Source organism: Schistocerca cancellata, chromosome 12 (assembly GCF_023864275.1).
Source record: "Schistocerca cancellata isolate TAMUIC-IGC-003103 chromosome 12, iqSchCanc2.1, whole genome shotgun sequence".
Taxonomy (NCBI): domain Eukaryota; kingdom Metazoa; phylum Arthropoda; class Insecta; order Orthoptera; family Acrididae; genus Schistocerca; species Schistocerca cancellata.
This window is the reverse complement of record NC_064637.1, coordinates 45916099-45933995: the sequence shown is the minus strand read 5'-3', so window position 1 is coordinate 45933995 and position 17897 is coordinate 45916099. Positions and strand designations below refer to the sequence as shown.

The window sequence follows — 17897 nt, the reverse complement described above, 5'->3', positions numbered from 1 at the left end:
CATTACAATCCATCAAGATCTACAGTTCCTGTATGTTACATTCATCATATGACAAATAGTGGAGTAAAATTTAATCTCACTAACAACACCGTAACAAAAATTCAAGCTGCCACTCCTCTGACTTTCAATCTGTAAATGCATGAGAAACTCAGATATTAGACTAGAAAGCTTTACCCTCAATCAAACTCTAAACAGTTTTTGGGCTTTAAGTGTACTCTTGCCCTAATTTTGCTTTTATCAATGAGCTTTCCATTTCCAGTACTGTGTCCTTCAGACACTAATTTCTAGATGTCCTTCACACGACATGTGGAACCTCAAGTACTTCCCAGGTGCTTGAAGGACCCCTTATTCTGAAGGATCCCTTATTGCTGTTTCAGATCATCATGAATGATTCAAGGCTAGTACTACAAATTAAAATAATCACTTTTTAAAGATTTCATTGTACTTAAAGCAGCCAGACACAAAGATAATGCTACCTCACACTGCACAATCATACGATGGCGGTCCAAGTGGATGGTAGGACAGTAAAGTTGTATCACAGTTTTTAGCTTTTTTGGTAAACTTAATCACATTAAGAACTCATTTTTAAAGTGAAAACTGTGTACTAACTTTTAACAAAGTATATGTGAACCAAAGGAGAGGAACAGTATGTTGGAGTTGGCAGTATAAGTACAAGTAACAGTTGACAGTCTTTCTTTGAGTGTTACACACACACACACACACACACACACACACACACACACACACACACACACCCACACACACACACCCACCTTATCTCAAAATGTTCAGAAATTTACAAATGTATAACATGGCCCACAAATTACATTTTCATTCAAGGTAAACTATGTGTGACAGATTTGGGTCAAACAAGTTCTTAAACAATGCTTTAGCAAGTTATACATTGATAAAATCCACCAGAAATAAATTTGTTTTCAGTCTGTAGCCTCACTCCACTCTTGCACAGCCCATTGCTGCACTACTTCTTGGCTTGCTTCCTCGCAGGCTGCTGTCGCGTACCTTTCTTCTTAGCGCTACCACCTCCACCACTGTATTTCGCTGCCAGATGGTCGAAGAACGCGTCGGCGTCGACAGTCCTCTGGGCGTGCTTAGCCTGGATTATGGCTCGCAGTCCTTCTTCCCCGTCATCCATATTCATTTCCACCTTCATTTTCTCTGCCTCTTGGGCTTCTTTTTCCCACTTTAAAAATTGAAAGGGGTTATTGTACATATGAATATAGTGGAAAGCACCTAAAAATCTAAAGAAAAATGAAAGCAAACACTTCTTTAACCCTCTACGGACAAGCGTGACAAATTTGTAACATGTTGCCGTATTTTTGTAGCGAGAAGCATTGTCTCAGTCGGCATGCGTAGTAGATTCTTAACACTTTAAATGAAAGTACACAGGAGAAATCGCACTGCACTGTGAGAATTTCAGCAACTACTAGAACAGCCGCATCTTGTGAGTTCAGTGTAGCATGGACATGTGTATTGCAGCTGGGGTTATATATTTTTAATGAGCTTGAAAACTTAAGTTAAAACCACATGACAGAGGTAACTGTGAGATATATCTTGATAAAGGTTTTTAATAAACATTACTCACAGAATCTGAGATGGTATTTTTTAGACATCACAACTTAGGCATTCACAAGCAATCTCTTTTTCTCAGTATTTTATGAAAAGAGGAGTTTTGTCACTTGTGAGGCTGATGGAGGTAGTGATTGTTTCATCAGTGCTTCCTCTAGTGACACCATTAAATAATGAGATTCAGTAATCACTTTCTACATAATCAACATCAGATTGAAAAAGTACTACCATCAGCTTTTTTCACTTCCTTCATACGAAGGTAGTAAATGCATGGCTACAGCACAGGACTATAACTCTTTGTGTACCCAAAAATAAGCAGAGGTAACTTTGTTAGTTCAAATCTGAAATAGCTGATGATCTGCATAAAATGAGAAAGGATGTTTAGTGGGAGATAGAGGAGAAGACCTTCTTTAGGCATAGATACTGAATATGCACAGAATAAGAAAAAATGCATGCATAGAAACCAATTAGCTTGAAGGTTGTTCGTCAAGACAATTTTGGACATGGGCAAATTGTGTGAAAAGAGGTACATGCAAGATGCCAAACTGCAAAGAAAGTACATTAATTATTGGGCAGAACTGTAATGTTAGTTTGAGCATTGAAAATATACATATATAGAGCTGCAAAATATATTATATAAAATATGACTATGTACATTCACCAATATACGTACATTGTGACCCTTAAGTGACAAATATGGCATTTAGAATATTTTCTTTATTAATTCATAATTCTGCCCATAGAAGGTTAATAAGCAATAATAGTCAATGGCAACTATCCCATTTAAAGCCCAATACATAACAATGAACAGTTTACTAAGAAGATAAAATCTTATCTTGTTATAAAATTTAGGAGGTATTAAAAATGAAACAACGAAGTCTGAGCAATGGGAAAGCAGAAAAATACGTTTTTTTCCGTCAGTCAATTGCAGAAATATTTAGTGTGAAATTAATCAAGAGCCTAATTGTAGAAATGAAAGTACAAAAACGTGCATTTCATTTCATTAAATGGCAACAGCGTAGACAAACACACAACAAAGTTGTACACAAAGCTTAATCAAAGATGCTGAATCTTAGTGGGGTACAATGGGTAACCAATGAAGAGGTATGGAATTTAATCAGGAAGAAATTAACTTCACTGTACACACCGATTAAAAAAATGGGGATTACCTTTGTACGACACATTCTGGAGCATCAAGAAATTGGTAGCTGGCTAATGGAGGGAAGTGTGAGGGACAGGAATTTTTAGAGAGAAACCACAGCTTGATTACAGCAAGCAGGTACAAAAGAATGCAGGTTACTGTAATTTTGCAGTTATTACAAGATTTGCACATGACAAGACTGGCCTGGGGAGCTGCATTACACCAGCCTTTGGACTGACGGCTGCAACAGATGGTAATCAACTGTGCACCTAATTCAGAACAAAGCCTAATTCAGGATACACTGTCAGCTACAGCTTAGAAATAACACACCTTATGTTGCTTTATACCATATTATTAGGGACCTGAAAAGTCCACATCTGCAATTAATGCGAACACAGATACAAATTCTACCTCGAAATGCAAAATAAACAAACAAATACCATTTCACCAGATGTAAAACACCAGTAAGCAAAACTAGGTTATATTTTCAATACTTGGGTGACAAAAATAGAGCTTACTCTGATAAAATATTTCAGCTGGAATGCAATCCAGTGACCTACCCTTCCTCCTGCTTCTACCCCCACCCCCCTCTTTCACCCTGTTACACCACCACTCCACACCCAAATTTTATCCCTTAATACAACCCTACTGCACTTAAAAATGGTACACACATCTAATATTTTTGTTAATCAATGTCATTTAAATATAAAACACAAATTTTATTCAGCTCCAGCTTAATTATTTTATCTGAGAAAGCTATTTTCTTCATACAAATATTGAAAATATAACCTAGTTTTCCTTACTGGTATTTTACATCTGGTAAAACCCCACGAGAGAGAGAGAGAGTCCATGCATGTGAATGCAACTACGTATCAGTGCTCCTGCACTCAAAGTTAAGCTTTGGAGGCACAAAGTGCAGATGCTTAAATAGTCTCTTATAAAATACACATGTACATTTCTTTCGTTGCTAAAATTCGAAAATTAATGTAATACAGACATTTTACCAAGACACTTTTAGGTGGTGGGTGTTTTAAATTAGGACTGCATAAGATACTGGTAACTAATTTTCGGAGGGTACTTTATGAGAGGTCATCATTTGTTTACAGTTGTAGCCGACTTCAATGTTACATTGTATCCGCACTCCATACTACAGCAAGTTAGCTAATACACTACAAAACCTGTCAGCATATTCTGCCAATCAAGTTTTCCCCTTATGAGAGGGTTTATGTAAAATATGTTCCTGTTAACAATGGCTGATAAAATGCGGAAATTGGTAGTCCTAGAGAAAAAATGAATAGGACTTTTTTTTAAGAAATGCGATGCAGTTTAATTTTGTACTGGGGAACATTTCTGCTAAAGTCATGGTTTTTGAGTTGTTCGAGAAGAACATAAAAGTTACCTCTAAACATTTTTTTCCAAAACAATCTATGCTCGCTTTCCTTCTTCTCGCTATTTGATCTTTCAGCAACTGATTTTTTTTTTCTGTTGAGAAGCAGCAGCCTTTTTCCCCTGACGAACTAGCCCAGTCAACGAAATCAAAAAATGTAAATTAGCGGGGAAAATCTAAAAGTTGCAAATTTTTGCACAGTGCTAAAAGGGAGTCTCCTCAACATACTAAAAATCTTTACCAATGGGTTCTGAGCATTGGCGTGCATGGGGGATGGGAGCTATACATATGGAATGGTTGTTTATGCTTACACAGGGTGTCTACGTGGACAAGGAAAAAAAATTCCTGGATTTTTCCCGGATTTCCCGGTTAAAAACACACTTTCTCCCGGATGACAGTATATTTTCCCCTATCACTCCTTTGAATGGTTATGGTTTTGTACACGGGCGTACAATTTCCCGGCACTTTAGAAAACGAAACTCAGAGAAAGACACGTTTTGGAAATATCTTTGATGTGCAGCAACATGTACGCTGCTTATTTTCGTATTACGAAAACATACATTAGAAAATCCACCAAACACCGCATGTTACTTTCCGAACCATTGAAACCGACATTTCGTTGCGCTTTTGTAAGCCGTTCGTAACTCATGTCACGTGATCTCGCCAGCCGATGACAGAGGATATTCAGAGCATAGGACACGTGATGTAGTCAGCCAATAGCAACATCAGTGTTAAGTAGCGCGCCACACAGGGAAAGTTAATACTTTAAATTAATATACATAGTGTTGTTACAAGAAAAGCAAAGCTTTCACATAAAATATTGGTCTCAAGCTGCAAGAGAAAGCTAAGCTTTCGCATATACTGTTGATCTTTTTTGCGCGTGTTACACTTTAAGAGATATCATACAAATGTGCCTGTAAATTTTTTAATAATGACATAAATGTCTGATCTTCAGGGTTCGAGATGCTTCTAAATGACTCGTCATCAGACACCTGATTTTTAAATCAGAGTCAAACGCTTTGTGATTTAATAAATTCACGGTCCATTCTTGTACGTAGTTCAACTTACGTAAAAGGATATTTACTTTGAAAGTAACGCTTTTCAAACCACCAATCGTAATATTTTCCCGCGACCTGTTACAAATAGGTTCGTTTCAGCAGTTGCCAGAGAGCTCAGGTAACAGGCGACACCGCGCTTGGGTAGGTATCATGACGTAGGAAGCCCGTATGTACGTACGTGTGAAAGACCATCAATGAAAGATGATACTGCAAGAGCATCGGAATTTCATGAACCATATTAAAACGTGCATACTTAAAGGCACACTCGTATGTCCAGATTCCCAATGAAGTACCGTAGACCCCGACCTGATATTAAGCTTTTAAGTGTGGTTTTCAGGATGTAAATTTTCTTGGAGCACCAGTACTGTATTATATCATGTTTAGTTCTTTATTATGGCATAATGCCATACGTGCTAGAAAATGAAAACGTGCACTTGAAATGCAGCGAACAGTTGAAACTACCCAGTACTGTGGAATTAAACATTTCGTTTCAGTTACATTGACTGCCTCTGCGGAAAAGATTAGCAAAAGTCAAATTTCTTTAGCAAACAGACAAAAAAAACTTCATTGTTCCGCAAGGCGATTAATGCTTGACTGTCAGAAAGGTGGAAATAAAATAAAATCTGAAACTAATGACATATTTCAGCCTTTAGTAATTATGTGAATGTGTTTTAATTCACTTGATAGCTCCCGGCCATGGATATCCGTTTTGTTTTCATTTGACGTGAGAGTAAACGAAGGGGAAACAGCAAAATCACTGAACGTAAACACGGGTCACGTGGAGACTACCCACTATAGCTCAGATTGCTCTGCGCATCAGCCCCAGATCTACGACATTTGCGAACCGGGTCAATAATAAAAAAAAAATCGAATTTTCAAAATATGTTCATCTTGTAGCGCACATCTTTCTGAAAAGTCTGAAACATAAAACGTATGTATTCGAGGAAATGTAAGACATATTATTTGGTCGTAAGCATGCCCAAGTGCAGTTCCATGCCTCTTCATAAAGCATTTTTCTACTGCACATCCAAACTATATTCAGGAGAGTGGAAATTGAAATGTCCTGTGGTGCCTCTCCTGCTCCCAGTCGGCCGGTTTGGCAGCCTGCCTCTCTTTAAAAAAAAATCTCGTAATTAATAGCGGATGGGATTATTTGTAATCGAGAGAACAAGAACTCTTCGGAAAATCTGAACTCTTCATTGCCCATTAGTTAATAACTTGCTGTTTTGTGTGTCATAAAATTAAATATAGGATATATAAAACCTGTACTGACAAGAGATAAGCAAGAAATTACACATTTCTTCAAACCTTAGCTCCTAGTATTTTTTTCTCTCTAATCTTGCTACAGCTTTACATGGCGTGTTTTCCTTTCTGTGAAAGAATCTTTTACCTCAAAGTTTGTCAAACGTTTTGCTACATGGAAAATCGAAATGTAGTTATCTAATACTGAAAATGCTGTTAATACAAATAATACCCAAGACTGGTGTGGTTTCTCGATCTGATTACGTCTATTTTGTCACTGTCTGCTAGATAAAATACGGCAGCAATTTTATAACACACCAAATAAACGAGACTGTTTTGGCACAAATGGTCATTTTTATAACACGACAGAATATAATCCAATAACTATCAATATCAAATGCCTATTAGGCCTTCTACAAGCAAAAATCTTTATGTTAGGAAATAGTTTCACGTTCCATTCATATGCACCAGCTTCTCTAGCATGACATCGAAAACTAGTATTACGAAATTTTTATATAAATTTGGAATCGTCTTATTCTTCCATAATTTGTGTGATGTCCTCGTTTCTTCTTCGTCCTCGTTCTAACAAACAATCCTGTCATCACCAATTCTGTAGCTATTGCTGCCACTGTCAAAATTTGTTCGCCGATTAACTTCACTAACCCTGCCAGAATCACTGGTTTAGTTCTCCCGCAATTATTCTCCGGTTATTCACTGTTACGTGTTCGTACAACACGTTTTCCGCGTTACTTCCATAATAGAACTTAAGCGGCTGGTAGCCGGGGACTGTACTACTGGTCCTTACTAGTGTAGTGATCTGGCCAAACATTTTCTGTCAAAACTTCATTTTCTTGGACACACCGAGAAGATAATACATAATCTTTCTCACCTGTTATTCCTGTCAGTCGTTTATTTCCATTCTGATAGTATGAATCTATGGATTTCGCTAGTAATTATAACAACGCTGATCATTCCCACACCCAATCAGCCACATAATCAGACAGCGATTGCCATTCATCCATTCGGCTTTACTCCACTCAGCTCGCATAGCCCCCTCCCCTTTTGTCTGTGGAAAGTTTATTTCTAGATGCGACGAGGATTCTCCTGACAGAGAATGCATGCATTCAAAAGTCAGCTTATGATTCATTCAGAAATCAACTTAAAATGTGTTCAAATACCAACAGAGAAGCGTTTCAAAATCATATGACTAATTGATAGGCAAATGTGCGCTGGATGCTAGGTGCTTTGTGAAACAAGTTTTTTCCCCCCCTCAAGAATATGAATTAGGCGCCCCCTTTTCCCGGAAGTATCTAGCTGCTTGCTGCGACTGCTTGCACAGCCAACAGCCAAATTCCTGTTGACAGAAGCGGGAGAATCTACTACTCAAACGTGACTCTACTGCGCATGCGCATGAGCCCGCGCGTTAACTGCTAAAACAAATCGAATGTAAACAGTTGCGACTTCACGCTCATTGGAGGCAATTTGTTGTTACGAAGCACTGCATAGTCTTCCTAAAGCCTTCGACACATTGTCAATCGGCAGACGCTTGCATGAGCACTTGTGTCGTCGTTGTATATGGCGCATTTCCTTTGCAATTTAAGTTATTTTCTTTTTTTTCTCTCGTTTATGTTTTATTGTTGAAGTATTATTCTGCAGTAGCGGGATACAGTAATATCCTTTGTTAGTGTGTCGGTTCTTACTAGTCAAAATTACAAAAATTTAACTGAAAACTAAAACAATGAAAAGTTCCCGGAATACTAAAAATATCCCGGGCTTTTCCCGGTTTTCTCCCGGATGAAAAAAATCCCGGGTTTTTCCCGGATCTCCCGGTTGTCCCGGGTCGTAGACACCCTGTTACAGTAATCATTAAAAGCCATTTCCTGAAACTTTGTAAGCAGGCTTTCTTGGGAATCTTCAAGAGTCTGCCAGTTCAGTTTCTTCAGCATATCCCTGTCTCTTCCATGGATCAAACAAACCATGCCCACCTCTTTACACATTCAATATCCCCTGTTAGTCCTATTTGGTACGGGTCCCACACACTTCAGCAATATTCCAGAATGGGTTGCACGCGTGATCTGTAAGCAATCTCTTTTTTACATTGACTGAACTTCCCCTGCATTCAGCCAATAAACCAAAGTCTACCACCTGCTCTATCCAAGAATGAACCTATGTGATCATTCCATTTCATATCCCTGTAAACTGTTACACCCTGATATTTGTATGAGACAGCCAATTCCAACTGTGACTCATTGAAATTATAGTCATAGGATACTGCACCTTTTTGTTTTGTGAAGAGCACAATTTTACATTACTAAACATTTAAATCAAGTGCCAATCTTTGTATCACCTTGACATCTTATCAAGACCGCACTGAATATCTATGCAGCCTCAGACAGTACTTCCCTATAGACAACTGCATCATCTGCAAAAATTATGAGGCTACTATAAATATTACCCAAAGGTCATTAATACGCAACACGACCTGCAAGGGTCCCAACACACTTCCCCGAGGCGTGCCAAACTTTAAATCCGACGACTCTCCAGCCAAGATAACATGCTGCATCCTCCCTAACAAAAAGTCCACAATCCAGTCAAATTTCATTTGATACACCATATGAGCATACTTTTGACAATAAGAGTAGGTGTGTTATTTAGTCAAATGCTTTTCTGGAATTGAGAAATACCACATTATCTGACTTCCTCCATCTAAAGCTTTCAATATGTCATGTTATAAAAGTAAAAGTTAGGTTTCACTTGATCAATGCTTTTAGAATCCGAGCTGGTTGGTGTAAAGGTGGTCATTCTATTCGAGATCTCAATGTTTGACCCGGAATATATTCCAAGACTCTACAACAAATTGATGACAAGGATATTGGACAGTAATTTTGTTAATCACTTCTACTACTCTTCTTGTAGGCAAGCGTGACCTGTGCTTTTTCCACGACCTGGGCACATTTTTTTTTGTTCGAGGGATGTGCAACAGATTATAGTTAGAAGAGGAGCTACCCCAGTCGCAAATTCAGTATAGAATCTGGTAGTTATTCCATTGGGCTGGGCCCTGGAGATCTGCTCAGTTTAACAATTTCAGCTGTTTCTTAACACCACTGACACAAACTTATTTCACTCATCTTTTCTGTAGTATGAGAATTAAATCGAGACAATTTTTCTGCATTTTCATTTGCAAAGGAACATTTAAAAACTGTGTGAAGCATTACAGCCTTTGCTTTACTGCCCTCTTATTTCAGTTCCTGTCCCATTCACTAGTGACTGGACACTAACTTTGGTGCCACTAACAGCCTTTACACATGTCCAGAATTTCCTTGGTTCTGTGAAAGACCATTGGACAATATTCTGCTACAGTAGTGATCAAATGCTTCAAACAATGCTCTTTTGACTGCCAAACACATTTCATTCAGAATCTATCCATCCATAACCCTATGGTTTGTTTTACACATATTATGCAATAATATTTATTTATACAGAACTGTATCCTATGTACAGTCCCTCCCATTATGAACTGTTCTAGTCATTATATATCTCTCCACTGTATGGTCTACCATTCTTTTCAACTTGAGCTGTAGCTCCTACAAATTCTCCTGCCCTGCACTAAAATTTCAAGTTCCTCATTGAGATAACACTATTTTTTTTTTATTTAGTTTACTAAACACACATATCTTACCTGTTTTAGTTGCTCTTTGTACTTCATTAATCATTTTCCCACAACTGTCATGGTCACTGATACCAGTTTCAATGTGGATTCCTCAATAAGGTCAAGTCTATTTGTAGCCTAAGAGCTGAGATTTCCATCATAACTGGGGTTCAGAACCACCTGTTCTATATAGTTTTCAGATGTATTTAGTAATGTAAATTATCAGTACATCTTGTCATGCCCATCTCAAATAAAACTAATTTTCTCAATTGACTATGGGGTGACTGAAGTCTCCACCGATAATTACAGTATGATTAAGAAACTTAAGTACAAGTGAAATGAGGTTTTCCCTAAAGTTTTTGGTTACATATGGAGATGAGTCCAGTGATACAAGATTCCAATTACAGGTTTACACCCGCCCCCGTTACTGAGTCTAGCCCAAACAATCTCATATGGCTGGTTGAATCTCTATCTCAGTGGATCTGAATGTCTGTCTACTGGGACAAATACACCACCTCCATTCGCCTGTTACACTATTCTTTCAATATATACCTAAAATTCCTCAAGTACCTCAGTGCTGTAAACTTCAAGTTTCAACCAGCTTTCTGTACCTGTATATGTAAGCTTTACTGTTTTGTAAGAGCACTTTCAACTCTGGCACTTTTCTGTAAATGCTTTGGCGATTAACCTCCAGGATTTTAACACTTTGCCATCTGCCGACACCACAGTGGTGTCGTGCACGAAAAAGCGGTCAATGGCCGGCGACGCCACAGTGGTATCGTGTGCACAGTATCGCGCAGTGGCTGGTGCCAGCACTTAGTATCTTTTTCATTCTGTTGGTGTTTTGTTTAGGAAACAATAAGTTACATACATCAACAAGTTTTTTGTTTTTAGAAGTACTTGTGCACTTTCATCATGGCAGACGAAAGACTATATGGTTATTTATGATGAATGTGCGGACGTTCTTGTCTGATGTTCTGGACAACTTGGCCAATTGGGAAGAAGACATTGGATATCAAAAAAATGAAAATGAAGCAGAATTGTCAGAAGATAGTGAAATACGTCCACGAAGAATCCGGCAAACGCTACGGATTCTAACTGATTCAGATGAATCAGATGAAGACAGACTATGATTTACTGAGGACCAATAATAAATTTGGAGGATCTCCAGGTCCATACATATTTCCCAAAATGAATACATGGGCAGTGCTGGATTTGTCAGCTAGCAGATCTGTACAAGCCTGCTGAGAACTGAAGGTGTAGTGAAGTCTGCAGTGTTGTGGGTGTGCTTGGATAAATTATTTAACTGTTGGCACTATTTCTTCTTTTTAATGGTAGTTGTGCTGTTAGACTGATCTGTACTCTAGCACTATGTCTAAGTTAGGTTAGGTGACAGCCTTGGTGCTAGATGGTGAAGCCTAATGAACTCATCAAGAATATTTAAATCACTAATTAAACCAATACTTTCTCTCTGAAGTCCAATTTTCAAGGCTATGACAAGAACACCATGCAAACAGCTCTACTCATACTCATACCCCATTAGTTTGCTATTTTTTGCTTTGATATTGTTTTTGTGTTGTGATGTCAGACATCCACCAATAAAGTCTCCATGCTTTTAACTCTGCCTAGTCAATGATGTCATTGGTCTACTGGCATACACCCCATTGTCTCCTGATCCTCATTTTTCAGCCTACTGTTATTTAGAACTCACCTTCCTCTTCCTCCGCTCTCGCTTGCGAGGAGTTTCGTGAGTGAATGCACGGAATGCGGGAACTTCCCCACTGTCAATCATTCCCTGCAGCAATGAGCGAAGGCGTGGCTCCTCTTCTGTATTACTAAACGGTACAGATTCCAGGATGAAGTCCATGTCACCTTTTCCATCAGTATAGGCCCGTTTCAAGTCTGATAACTCTTCTTCTGAGCCTGCAATTTTGTTAAAGTGGCATCAGCACTTAGTGTTAAACAGGCAACTTTTCAATTTTTTTTTTTTTTTTTTTTTTTTAAATAAAGCAATACATGAAAATAAAAGTTGAAAATGCTGCCTAAATGCGCTATGAAGTTTCTTGACCAGCGAAGATAGTTGAAATATCTAAGCAGCAATTTTACACAAAGGGGGGCATGTGTTTTGATATATGCTTAATACTAAACTATATTTTCTGTTGGGCTATTAAAAGTGTTATAATACAATGCAGACTTTCACAGTCAATATGAACATACATTGAGGCACTCTATTTCGAAGTTTCTAGTTTTGGACTAAATGCAATTCTTCTGCCCTTTTTATTTATTTCTGCAGAAGACACTGCTAAAGGTTACAATGTATACTGCTGCAAAAACAAAACATGAGGCAATACTACCACAGACAACAGAAACAGCTAACATACACCATTCATCCCGCTGTCTTACTCTTAACTACGTTAAGACAGATGATGCAGTTAATTGTTCATGGTGCATAGTATCAGTTGCATGTTGCCCCTCTGTTTGGGGGGAGGGGGGGGGGGCAAAAAACTTAAAATGCTGTCATAATACCGCCATTAAGAAGTATAATTTTATGTTACAGGTTTAACACTGGAAGACAAGTATTACAGTCAGGAACAGTGTATGTGTCTTGAAATAGCATCACAAACCATGTGCAAATACTCTGAATACATTCACCCAATATGTTTTTCACAATGAGTGTTTTGCTACAAACTTTACACCTAATTTTTCACATTTACAGAACTTTTTCTTACTGACCCCACCCCCACCCACCTCCTACAATAATAAAAGGTATAAAATCATTGCATCGTTTTGCTGTTCATACATTTGAACTTCAGTATCAGGTGTGATGCTTTAATTAACTACTTCCTTACTAACTATTTGCAATAGTTTGCAGACAGTATACATGTAAAGGTCCCTGTAAACAATCAAACGTGTTTGACAAAATCGCTCTTATCTAGCCATGGATTTGCCAAGCAAGCCTGTACACGTTCAAACAATTTCGTCAGTTTAACCTCACTTTGAAGCAGAAGCGCTTCATGTCTGAGTATTTAGAGAGTAGTGAGAACATCAACAAATGCAGACCTTACCACTGTGTTTAAAGGAGGAGAAGATGACTCCAGTCCAGGGAATAGCTTAAAATGACAGCTTTACCTATGAAAATATGCTAAAGGAATATGACTCTCAGAACTTTGATTATGTCAACTTCCTTTGAATAGACAATGAAACTTTAAACTTATTAAGTCGTCCTAAAACTGAAAACTTTCCTGAGAAGTTTGCTCTTATCTAGCAACTGATGTGTCAAATAAGCCTGTACACATACTGAGAAAGCTTGTCAATTTAACCTTACTTTTGAAGCTGACACTTCTCGTGTAGGTTGTATTCAGACACTAGTAGGAATGGTTACGACACAATTCTAAAATTGCTTCTGCACTGTGTTTAAGGCACTGGATTAAAATGAGCAATATACAACTGAAAACCCGTTAATAGGAATATTCAGGGTGTATACGTGGACAAGGAAAAAAAATTGTCAGATTTTTTCCCAGTTGAAAATACACTTTCTCCCGGATGAAAATACACTTCTTCCGTGTTAAGTGACAGTATACTTTTCCTCGGCACTGTAAAACTTATCAATCCTTAGAATGTTTATGGTTTTCTAAACAGACGTAGAATTTACTGGCACTTTAGAAAAGGAAACCTGGCGGCGGGGGAGGGGAGGGGGGACGGGGGGGTGGGGGTGGGGGGACACGTTTTGGAAAGATCTTTGATGTGCAGCAACATGTACGCCGCATTTCTTCGTTTTACGGAGGTATAAATCCGAATTCCACCAAACACTGCATGTTACTTTCCGAAGCAATGAAATCGAGACAGCGACGCGCTTTTGAAAGCCAGTCATAGCTCATGTCACGTGATCTCGACAGCTGATGACAGTGCAAGACACGTAGTGTAGTCAACCAATAGCAAGATCCCTCTTAAGTAGCGCGAACACACAAAAAGAAAAGTTAATGGTTTAAATAAGTACACATAGTTTTGATAGAAGAAAAACAAAGCTTTCACAAATAATATTGGTCTCTAAGATTAATAAGCTGCAAGAGAAGCTAAGCTTCCACATATAATGCTGATCATTTTGCGCGTGTTACACTTTAAGATACATGACACAAACGTTCCAGTAAAATTTTTAATAACGACGTAAATGTCTGATCTTCTGGGCTCTAAATTATTCTAGACGGTCGTCCTCAAGGAGTTGATTTTTACATGAGAGTCAAACGCTCTGTGGTTTAAGAAATTCATCGTACATTCTCGCACATAGTTCATCTTGCGTAAAAGGAAATTTACTTTGAAAGTAACACTTTTCAAACCATCATTTGCAATATTTTCCCGTGACCTGTTAGAAACTGGTTCGTTTCAGCAGTTGCCAGAGAGCGCCAGATAACAGGCGTCACCGCAGCTACGATGACGCAGGAAGCCCGTATGCTCGTACGTGCGATCTTGCATTATGTCATAAAAGAAACAAGACATCAAAGGATACTTCAGGAGCATCGTAATTTCGTGAACCATACTAAAATGCGTAATTTGGCCTAAAGTGCTCAATCATATGTCCAGATTTAGATGTAAATTTTCTAAGAGTACCAATACTGTATTATCTCATGTTTGGTTCTTTATTATGGCATAATGTCATACGAGCTAGAAGACAGAAAACGTGCACTTGAAATGCAGCGAATAGTTGAAACTAGCCAACAGTGTGAGATTAAACACTTCATTTAAAATAAATTGACTTCCTGAGCACAAAATATTAATAAAAGCCCAATCTCTTTAGCAAACCGACAAAAATAACCATTGTTCTCCAAGGTGATCAATGCTTGATTGTCAGAAAGGTGGAAGGTAATTATGCAAATGTATTTTAATTTATTTGGTAGCTCCCGGCCACAGAAATCTGTTTTGTGTTCATTTAATGTGAGAGCAATAAACGAAGAGGAAACAGCAAAATCACTAAACATAAACACAGGTCATGTGGAGACTACCCACTTCCCCACTACAACTCAGACTGCTCCGTGCATCAGCCCTGGATCTACGATATTTCCGAACCGGATCAATTTAGATAGTGGCGCTCAGCCACACATCTGTAGCCAGAAGTGGGAGAAGGTACTACCCATAGGCGACAACTGCGCATGTGCAAGAGCCCGCCCGCAACTGCTCAAATGAATCAAATGTAAACAGCTGTCATGCCACACTCATCGGAGGCAATTTGTTGTTAGGAAGGACTGCATATTCTTCCTAAAGCCTTTGACACACTTTGGTTGGCAGACGCTTGTATGAGCACTGTGTTTTGTTGTATATGGCGCAATTCCTTTGCCACTTAAGTTTTATTTTCGTTTTTCTTCCTCTTGTTAATGTTTTGTTGCTGCAATATTATCCTGCAGACATGGAATACAGTAATACCCTTTTTTGGAGTATTGGTTCTTACCAGTCAAAATAACAAAAATTTAACTGGTAACTAAAAGAAGGAAAAGTTCCCGGAATTCCAAAAAATTCCCGGGTTTTCCCCGGTTTTCTCCCGGACGAAAAAATTCCCGGGTTTTTCCCGGATCTCCCGGGTCGTATACACCCTGAATATTACACTCAGCACCTGATTACATCAACTATCTTTGGTTGGACAGTGAAATGTTTAATAACGTGTTTAGCCTTACTTCACCCTCACATTTAAGAAAACAAGTACGTGAAAATTTATTCTCTTCTACTTGGTCCTCCAATGACAGGTCATTAAATTGCCACATAGGAACATATAGCTCTCATCATCTGCAGAAGAACCAGAGAACTCCAATTTCTTTTATTTCAATACACCCCACTTGTCTGCATAAAATACTGATTTTGTCCGTAACACTTCAGGCTACCATTTTGGTAAATGTCAGTGCTATTTATACTTTATCACAGTTTTCATAGTAGTGGAAGCTCACAATACAGTGAGGTAAATTTTAATAAAATAATTTTTTACTTAACATGTGGCAAAACATCGACACAATTATCTGCCAACTTGTCAAACTTTGTGTCAACCAAAATTTGTCAAACATGAACTATGCTTGATAAACACGTCAAATTGCACTCTACATGGTCAAATACTTGGCAAGCTTAGGTAAGTTTAACAAAATGATCATTTACGGGGTCCTTAATGGGCAGTCAATTGAAAACTGAATCCCTGCCATGATGGGATCATGAAATGGTTCCATTCAAAAGTAATAACAGCTCATGTTAATACACTTATCACAGATTCACGAGACGAACAATTCCTAATTCATAGAATGCAGTCAGCTGCTGACAGCTCCACAACTGCACCCACTCTTGCACTCCCTTGCCCTTTCTTCTAGTCAAGTTGCGGTACAAATTCCTCTTCTCTCCAATTCTATTCAGTACCACCTCACTAGTTATGTGAGCTACCTATCTGATCTGTAGCACCACATTTCGAAAGCTTCTATTCTCTTCATGTCTAAACTATTTATTGTCCATGTTTCCCTTCTATACATGGCTACACTCCATTCAAATACTTTCAGAAACGACTTCCTGACACTTAAATCTATACTCGATGTTAACAAATTTCTCTTCTTCAGAAACGCTTTCCTTGCCATTGCCAGTCTACATTTTATATCCTGTACTTCGACCATCATCATCAGTTATTTTGCTCCCCAAATAGCAAAACTCCTTTGCTACTTTAAGCGTCTCATTTCCTAATCTAATTCCCGCAGCATCACCCGATTTAATTTGACTACATTCCATTATTCTCATTTTGCTTTTGTTGATGTTCATATTATATCCTCCTTTCAGGACCCTGTCCATTCCATTCAGCTGCTCTTTCAAGTCCTTTGCTGTCTCTGACAGGATTACAATGTCATTGGCAAACCTCAAAGTTTTTATTTCTTCTCCATGGATTTTAATTCCTACTCCAACGTTTTCTTTTGTTTCCTTCACTGCTTGCTCAATATATAGATTGAATAGCATTGGGGACAGTCTACAACCCTGTCTCACTCCCTTCTCAACCACTTTCATGCCCCTCAACTCATAACTGTCATCTGGTTTCTGTACAAATTGTAAATAGCCTTTCGCTCCCTGTATTTTACCCCTGTCACCTTGAGAATTTGAATGAGAGTATTCCAGTCAACATTGTCAAAAGCTTTCTCTAAGTCTACAAATGCTAGAAATGTAGGTTTGCCTTTCCTTAATCTATTTTCTAAGATAAGTTGTAGGGTCAGTATTGCCTCACGTGTTCCAACATTTCTATGGAATCCAAACTGGTCTTCCCCGAGGCCAGCTTCAACCAGTTTTTCCATCCTTCTGTAAAGAATTCATGTTAGTATTTTGTAGGTAATTTTTACATCTGTCAACACCTGCTTTCTTTGGGATTGAATGATAAAGGGTGTATGTAGGATGTTGCAACATTTCCCAACTAAACTGATGAACTGTAGCGTTTGTTTGATTGGCAGTGTGGGTTTGGGAGTGGGTGGGTATTATCGTGCAACAGGGTTATTCTGTCTGACAACATCCCTGGGTGTTTTGACTTTATGGCATGTCGCAGTTTCTGTAAAGTGACTTCATAGCATTGCACATTGACTGTGGTTACACATTTGAGAAACCAAGCATTACGAGGGTCTCTGTAGTCTAGGCTGCAGGATAATGTTCACCCCCACGCTGCCAATCAGACGAAGGCTACACATACGCAGTTTGGATGCAAAACTGCTGCCGCATCCTCTGTACAGCACGGATCGTTCACTCTGCAATTTTCACACTGTTGGCAACCTGAAAAAAGGTATGTGTATACATCAGTGCGATAGTGGGTGCGGTTGTCGATCCATTTGCACCTGGATGTTC

The 17897-nt window shown here is 38.5% G+C and overlaps 1 protein-coding gene across 1 annotated transcript in view; it reads right to left on the bottom strand.

The window, feature by feature from the left end:
• Positions 1-251: 251 nt before the first annotated feature.
• The window catches only part of LOC126109631 (dnaJ homolog subfamily C member 9), a 48436-nt gene continuing 30790 nt past the window's right edge, over positions 252-17897 (bottom strand). Inside the window, exons 4-5 of the mRNA XM_049914677.1 lie at positions 11776-11987; positions 252-1201 (exon numbers count right to left, since the gene is read on the bottom strand). Of these exons, the coding sequence (XP_049770634.1) occupies positions 980-1201; positions 11776-11987 (434 nt within the window). The 3' untranslated portion in view covers positions 252-979. The remainder of the gene's footprint in view (positions 1202-11775; positions 11988-17897) is intronic.